This window comes from Lepisosteus oculatus, chromosome 14 (genome assembly GCF_040954835.1).
Source record: "Lepisosteus oculatus isolate fLepOcu1 chromosome 14, fLepOcu1.hap2, whole genome shotgun sequence".
NCBI classification, from domain to species: Eukaryota; Metazoa; Chordata; class Actinopteri; order Semionotiformes; family Lepisosteidae; genus Lepisosteus; species Lepisosteus oculatus.
The window spans coordinates 6,165,350-6,172,959 of record NC_090709.1 but is presented as its reverse complement, the minus strand read 5'-3'; the positions used below and the strand labels follow the sequence as shown (position 1 = coordinate 6,172,959).

The 7,610-nt window shown below is 45.6% G+C and overlaps 1 protein-coding gene across 1 annotated transcript; it reads right to left on the bottom strand.

The window, feature by feature from the left end:
• Window positions 1–556: 556 nt before the first annotated feature.
• LOC138242815 (uncharacterized) lies at window positions 557–5,211 on the bottom strand. Its single transcript, XM_069198371.1, has 7 exons — window positions 5,092–5,211; window positions 4,062–4,129; window positions 3,658–3,744; window positions 3,350–3,418; window positions 2,621–2,713; window positions 1,215–1,583; window positions 557–776 (listed from the first exon to the last, which is right to left on the bottom strand). Exons 2-7 carry the CDS (start codon window positions 4,101–4,103, stop codon window positions 591–593), a joined length of 846 nt encoding a protein of 281 aa, XP_069054472.1. The 5' UTR covers window positions 4,104–4,129; window positions 5,092–5,211; the 3' UTR covers window positions 557–590.
• Between the last annotated feature and the right edge of the window lie 2,399 nt (window positions 5,212–7,610).

Below are 7,610 nucleotides of genomic sequence, written 5' to 3'. Positions count from 1 at the left end.
GTTTTCTGGTGACAGCTCAAACGCTGTATATGAGATGTTAAGCTGTATATGATCTGTAGGTGCCATTGCTCCAGGTGAGGTGTGAACACACAACATCGCAATGACTCTGCTGTGCACACTGACTGATTATGCCACTGGGGCTTCGCAAGTCGCAAGTCAGTCCAAAGACTTTGAACAAACAAATGGTGAAACAGGGTTTCGTCTGTGGATCAATCTCCACATGGGGAAAGGGGACAGTGAAACAGTAAGGAAAATACAAGAGAAGAAACTGAAAGAATTATAATCACTGCAAAATAGGAAGAGGTGGCTGGACATGTTAAACAGTTTGGCGGTTAATTTGTGACATTTTTGGTGACAATCAGCACACGGATTTCTCTTCATGTTCCTTAAGATGTGCAGTATATATTTTCATTGTAGATTGGTTACTTCAAAAGTCCAGTAACGTGACAGTGGAGAGCTATCCGATACACATCTTAAAGAAGACTCCCTGTAAGTCGATTAAACATTTAATTTTCAAGTCAAATCCTTTACATGAAATAGACACCAACAATAGAAGGGGATGAGAAATGTCTTTTATCAAAATAAACCTGCTATTCACAGACCTCGGCCACAACATCTCCCAGGTACTTCTGCAGGATAAGGTCAAGCTCAGCTTTAGCCTGGCGGAAGCACTTGTCCACCTCAGATAAGTCACACCTGGCCATTGTATTTTCGAAGTAGGATTTCAGCGCCTCTTTCACCTCCTCATAGTTGTCCTGCTTCATGATTCCTGTGCCCTGGGAGAACAAGAAAGGTGAATATTCATCATCATCCCTCAACAATTCTCCAAATTGCCTGACTGCAGACACCACCATGAGGAGGAGCTGGAGTGACATAACATCATCAGTAGGCAGTGAGTCAAGAGAGGGGGAGTCATCCCACTGTTATCCTTATCCATGATCAAGAGTCTCATGGATGCTTTACGCTGCACCTAGTGGTGATCTGTAGACAGTGTGTCTTCCACCTCACCCACCTCCTGAGGCAATAATCTTGAATAAACAGAGGGCTGGAGGCCCAGCCCGGCTTCTGTCTCTCTCCCCTTGGGGACGGGAGATTTTCTAAGAACCATGTTGAGGTGAAATGGGAGTGGGATGACGCAGGTGTCTTGTAGAGGTGAGTCGCCCCTGTGTACCTCAGTGTGATTCAAGCAAGGGGGAGGGGTTTAAGGGACTTACCAATCCCGCGTATGCACCCTCTGATTCAAAGTCAGGCAGGACTTCATTGTACAGCACCAGGCAGTCCAGCTGGATAGATGATATCATGTTCTGAGCCCAGGTCCGCACCCGGCTCTCCTCCTCCTGGAGCAGCCCCTCCAGCTCGACCTGCAGGCCCTCCCTGAGCCGCCACAGGGCCGCTGGGGTTAGGCCCGGGTGAGCGGGTGTACCAGGGGGTGGGTGAGGGGGTGTGTGAGGGGGCGAGCAATGGGGTATGTGGGCTGCCAAGGAGGAGGTCCATGCCCTGTCCTTCTGCAGATCCCTCTCCGGACCCTTAGGGTAGTTGCACAGCTGGGTCTCGGTCTCCTGCCTGGTGATTGGCTGGCTGGCCTGAGGGGACAGGGGCACAGAGAGGGCATGAGGAGGACAGAGAGAAAACTGAGAGGGTCTTCTCCAGGAGGACCAGGCCCTGCCCCTGGTCTCCCAGCAATCACAGTCACCATCATTGCAGCTGAAACCAAACTTTTGACAGACGTCACAGACATATCAGGCTCACAGACTTGCAGCTCTCGGCTGCCTGGGGTGAGACGCAGGGGGAGTCTGCTCCCTCTTCCTCTGACAGTCCTATCAAATGACAGCAGCAGACCTGATCCAACCTTCCCTTTCACACACAGCCACACACAGGCATGACTGTGTCACCATCATCACCACCTCCACCATCACAATCTCCACTATCTTCCATTACCATCATCATCACTTCCACCATCACAACCCCTACAATCTTCATCACCATCATCATCACCCCCACCATTACAATCTCCACTATCTTTGTCACCATCATCTTCATCACATTTCTAATAAATGATCTACACCATCTTCATTACCATATCCTTCTTCATCATTACAATCATCATGTCCACCATCATCATCATCAACACCTTTCCATCAACATCATTATCATAACCACCTTCATTATCTACACTATCATCTGCATCATCATGAGCAGAACACATTGGTTGTCTTACACTGGAAGAATCTTTGCTCAGCGCCTCAGTATTGGACGACCCTCTATGGCCTTTCAGGGTCACGTCCATCTCTGTCGAGACCTGTCAACAAGTTGACTGCTTTAGTCTCACCAGCAGAACCCAACCAAGTTTGTGTCTCAGTACAGGTTTATTCTTAGTCTAACAGAATTAATACTTGGGGAAGAGCATTTAATAATGAGAGCAGGAGGCACTTCTTTACATAGAGGAGGGTGGGGGTGTGAAACAAACTGTCTAGTCATGTTGTTGAAGCCGATACCCTGGCTTGTCTCAAGAGAGAGCTGGATGAGACCCTACAGTCAGGACAGGAGGCACTACTGTACATAGAGGGTGGTGGGTGTGTGGAACAAGCTATCCAACCATGTTGTTGAACCCAATACTCACGTTCCTGTGAGATCTGCCCCAGGTCTCGGTGTGACGCCCTTCTCTCTGCTCTGCCATTCCTCTCTCAACTTGAGGGAGTTTCTCCCGGCGGCACTGGGGAGGAGAAAACAGTTACCAGACAGACAAACACACTGGGCCAAGATGACCCTACATGACAGTGACGTGTCGTCCTCGATTCAGAAGCAGTGTCCAGCCCTCGTCTATACCGCTTCATGATCCCCAACATCCCTGCCGAGACCTCTTGAGGGGCCAGTTCTGGTAGACCATGGGTCTCAAGCCTAATCACAATCCCTGGAGGGCCAGGTGCATCTCCAGGCTTTCTTTCCAAAAGGGGCTAGCCAATTAAACAATTAAGCTAATTATTTTCATAAGAAGATGTGGAAATAATGTGTTTAATAATATATTTTGATGTCTCTCACTGTTGAAGACTCAAAATATTCAAGGCACAGTTGGATATTTAAGGTCTGAATAAAGGTACAGTATTAGAATATTTTTTGTTTAATTCAAAAATTAGATCAACTTTGTAACCAAGACCTCTGGGCAGGAAACCAGATGATGCACCAGACCCTCTAGGAATGGAGTTTGAGACATGCTCACCCTCTCTCACACACAACCTCACACACACTCACCCTCTCACTACAAATACTACTACTACTACTACTACTACTACTACTACTACTAATAATAATAATAATAATAATAATAATAATAATAATAATGCAGACTCACTGTTCTTGGAGTCTTGGGTCTGGCTCCACAACCTGTGTTGGCTGAGTCTCCTGTTACCTCTTTCCTGATCTGGGGATGTCAGACACAGTTGTGTTACAAACATAGGCTGGACTAGACTCACAAGCACACACACCCACAGACACATACTCCCACACACTAACACACACGCAGATGCACACACTGTCAGGTAGAGTCTTTCTCTTCTTCAAGAGAGGACAATAGAGCCCTGCTACTGCGATGAGCTTTAATTTCAGGAGGAGGAAGAAGAGGAAGAATCACAATATGAAGAAGATCAGCAGTGGACTCACAGCTCTCTGGGTCTGGGGCCTGACTCTCAAACTTGTCTTCAGTCTCTGGTGGGTTTGAACATCTTCTCTGTTCACCTCTGTTGACATCTGTGGACAGGACAGTTCAGTTAGACAAACAAGTTCGACCAGACTTCACTCTCACAGTCAATCAATCAATCAATTTTTTCTTATATTTTACCTTCTAATCCAGAACATCAAAGCACTTTACAAAACATACCTGGAAAATAGAGTATAAATGTGTAATACTGTAGTTCCTGGAGTAAGTGCTTGGATAATCCAACTACCACTGTTGTTACTTCTGCTGCTACTACTATGACCATGACTTCAAATTCTAATACTAATTCTGATATTAATACTACTACTGCTGTCATTACTAGTAATAGTGATAAAAACAGAGCACTCACAGCTCTCTGGACGTTGGTCTGGAATCTAGAAAGTGGTTCCATTCTCAGGCAACTCTGGACCTCAACACCTGTTGATGGGTCACTTCTGTCAGACACAGCAGTGGAGCCCAAGCCCACCTACACACACACTCACACACACTGACAGATATACACCGACACAATCACACACATTATCACACACTGACAGACACCCACCCACACATATTCACACACTCACAGACACACATTCACACACTGACAGACACACACACATAAACTACACACACTCACAGACACACATTCACAGACACACACATAGACTACAAATACTTATAGACACACACCAACACACACACACTGACAAAAACACACACACTCATAACTACAAATACAGTATAACTAACACTAACACAAATGCCACTAACATTAAAACAGTAACACTATCGCTAAGAATTACACTATCATTATCACTGACACAAACTACTACTACACTACTAATACTAAAAATAACAGTAATGCTATCACTAAAACTAACATGACTACTAGTGTAAATACTCTAACAGTAACTCTATAATTATAATTAATATTAACATGAATACTGGCATCAAAACTATCAGGAGCGCAATCACCATTAATACTGACATGAACACTAGCATTAATTTTAAAGCTACCGATTGTACTCTCACTAATATTAAATATGAATACACTCGCATTAGTATTAGTCCGTGACGTCAAACCACTCTTTGTGACGAAGGCGAGACACCTAGCTGGGCACAGTGAAGTGGCACGTGTCGCCGTGGTTACCATACTTATGATTTGTAAACAGTGGAAAAATGCATTTAAACTGTTACCTACACAAATTTATCAATTTGGAATATAATTTTCAAGCTCTATAATACAATTTCTAAACAATCATTTGAATAATCATTCTTTAATTTGGGATTGAACATTATGAACACTAAACGCACTATGGTATTTGATCGATACAGGCTGTATTGACTGTTTTCTAGATATTTAAAGAATTTAAAGAAAGAAAAGAATCAGTACTCACCAATCGGTGAAGTTAATCGATGATTCTAAGGTTTTTTAGTTGAATTATTTGGTTGTCGACAGATAAGTGATCAATAACTCTCCTCCGCGCTCTCAGCGCTCCTCCCGCGGTCTCGCTCTCTGATCCCGGCGCTCTGGCTGGTGTCTGTGACGTCACTGCGCTCTTTCTGACAGAGCAGAGCGCGTCTCCGCTGGAGGAGACTCCTGACCGGAGCCCGGGGGGCTTTTCTTACAGATATACTGTAACATCTCCAAAAGAAAAAACACCAGGCTGTGAAGAGAGGCGATTCATAACAGCTGGAGAAGGAAACCGACAAACCGAGAAATACAATTTATTAAACAAAAAAAAATAGTTTACTTCACAGACTAATGCGTTGTAAAGCATACTCCCGTAGAGCAGAAGAGAAAGGGCACAAGTCCCTGTAATGAGCGCTTTTAAGCGTTTTACACGAATCTCCACAGAACAGAATCCAGGAGGATCAGACTCCTGATCCTGGAGGTTGAAGAGCATCTCCTGGTTTTATTTCCACTCGAGCTCTCAGTTCCTCAGCCAGTTTGGTGATTTAATTAACTGTATAACTGTTATCAGACTCTGTTTAACTGTATATTTATAAGACTGCGTGAGAGACGTGCGGGAGACGCTGTATTCCAGGGCTGGTGTGGAATAACACACAGACAGGTCTTTTGTGTGATCTGAGTCCCACTGCTCAGAGCTACAGACTTGTCAACTGGTCACTATTGTAGACAAGACCATCATTCTGCTGCTGCTGATAATCATATTACACTTATAAGAGTAGCAATACTGCTGTTCATTAAATCAGTACAAATAATAATAAGAGATAAACACATATTGCTCAATTTTCAGTAAAACACTTCTGACAGAGGGTTGGAAGAGTGACTTACAGTAAAGACAATGAATCAGGGCAGTAATACTGAAGGGCTGGAGGTCCTGGAAAGGGTTAATAGAAGCTTCTTGCTCCTGACCTGGAACAGAGCCCACAGCTGCCAGATCAGTGACCCCTGAGCCCAGTTCACAGAGAGGAGAACCAGGAGCTCCTCTCTGTCTCTAAGTGGCTGTGAGGAAGGAGAAAAGGGGGAGATGTGACCTGAGTCCAGGCTGTTCTGTCTGATATTGTTCATGTAGCAGCACTGATTGTCTGAATGTCCTCTGGTTCTGAATTGTCAGGATAAAGAGAAGGATGGAGATGAGCTTCTGTCTGTTCAGGAGGTAGGAATTTGGGTAAAGTACTGAGGGACCCAGAGCTCTGTGTGTGAGTCTGAGCTGTGAATCTGACTGAGAGGAGAAAAAATATTTTTGATTAATTCTGCCTCTGAGAAGACTTCTCCTTTGCCAAGCAATGTTCCATCCCCTTCAGATACTCTGCACAGACTTTCAGAGTAAGCAGAGAGGAGAGAGAGAGATGGACAGATAAAAGCACACACAGTGAGAGAGACAGAAAGGGGGAGAGAGAGGAGAAGGAGCAGGAAGACAGTGCAGGTGTTCAACCACACTGTGAGCACAGGAGACAGGAGGCTTTTCTCAGCTGCTGAGGAGCTCAGTGCTCATGGCCACTCAGGCTCAGAGGCTCTGGCAGCAGTCAGGTCTGAGAGCTTCTCCTCATACTGACACTGGGGCTCTGAGAGTCAGCCTCCATTCTGACAGGAACAGCCCCTCCTGTTCAGCCCTGAGAGACACACTGAGAGAGCTGTGTAGGGAGAGGACCTGTCACCCTGTAGAGCTCTGAACACTGGACTCTCCTGTGTCTCCCTGTGCAGCACTAGAGCTCTGAACACTGGGCTCCCTGTGTCTCCCTGTGCAGCACTGGAGCTCTGAATATTGGGCTCCCTGTGTGTCTCTCTGTACAGCTCAGCTCTCAGCTGCCTCATTACACTGACACCCACAGCCTCACAGTACAGCCTGGCTTCCTGTGCTGGAAGAGCTCGGAGGAGCAAAAACCACAGACTCACTGCAGAGCCTGATCTGTAGCTCCAGTGAAGCTCTGCCTTAAATCACTGCTGTATTAACAAGAACTGAACTTTTTTTCATTATTTTGTTGCTTTTTCACATTTGAAACTGACTCCTGCTCTGCGGCTCCTGCTGCTGCAGCTATTATGGTGAAGCTGTAACACAAGAACTCTGCTATATTGAACAGGAGAGTTTAAATACAGCACAACTGCTAATACTTCTACTGCTACCACAACTGCTTCTACCACTGATACTACTGCTACTACTAATATTTTACTGCTGCTCCTACTACCTTTAATGATAAGGAAGAGGATGTGAGCTGTTCCCTCACACTGTTCAGACTGGGGGTGTATCAGTGTATCAGTATCAGTTCAGCTCCACTGTGCTGTTAGAGAGTCTCAGTCATGCAGTCGGCTCCACACAGAGAGACACTGGGGCCAGAGCTGGAGGGGTTTGAACATCTGTGTGGACTGGAGCTGCGCAGGGACAGACTCAGGGTCTAAGGGACTCAACTGGAAGAGCTGCTGTCTAACAGGCTCAGTACATAGGGGACA

Excerpts from the sequence above, each read along its gene's own strand:
- LOC138242815 (XM_069198371.1), bottom strand. The coding sequence starts at position 4,103 with ATGGAACCACTTTCTAGATTCCAGACCAACGTCCAGAGAGCT. Across the intron at positions 1,584-2,620 it reads GGGGCAGATCTCACAGGAAC|GCCAGCCAGCCAATCACCAG; the intron begins GTGAGTATTGGG and ends CTGTCCCCTCAG. Across the intron at positions 777-1,214 it reads AGGGTGCATACGCGGGATTG|GGCACAGGAATCATGAAGCA; the intron begins GTAAGTCCCTTA and ends TTGTTCTCCCAG.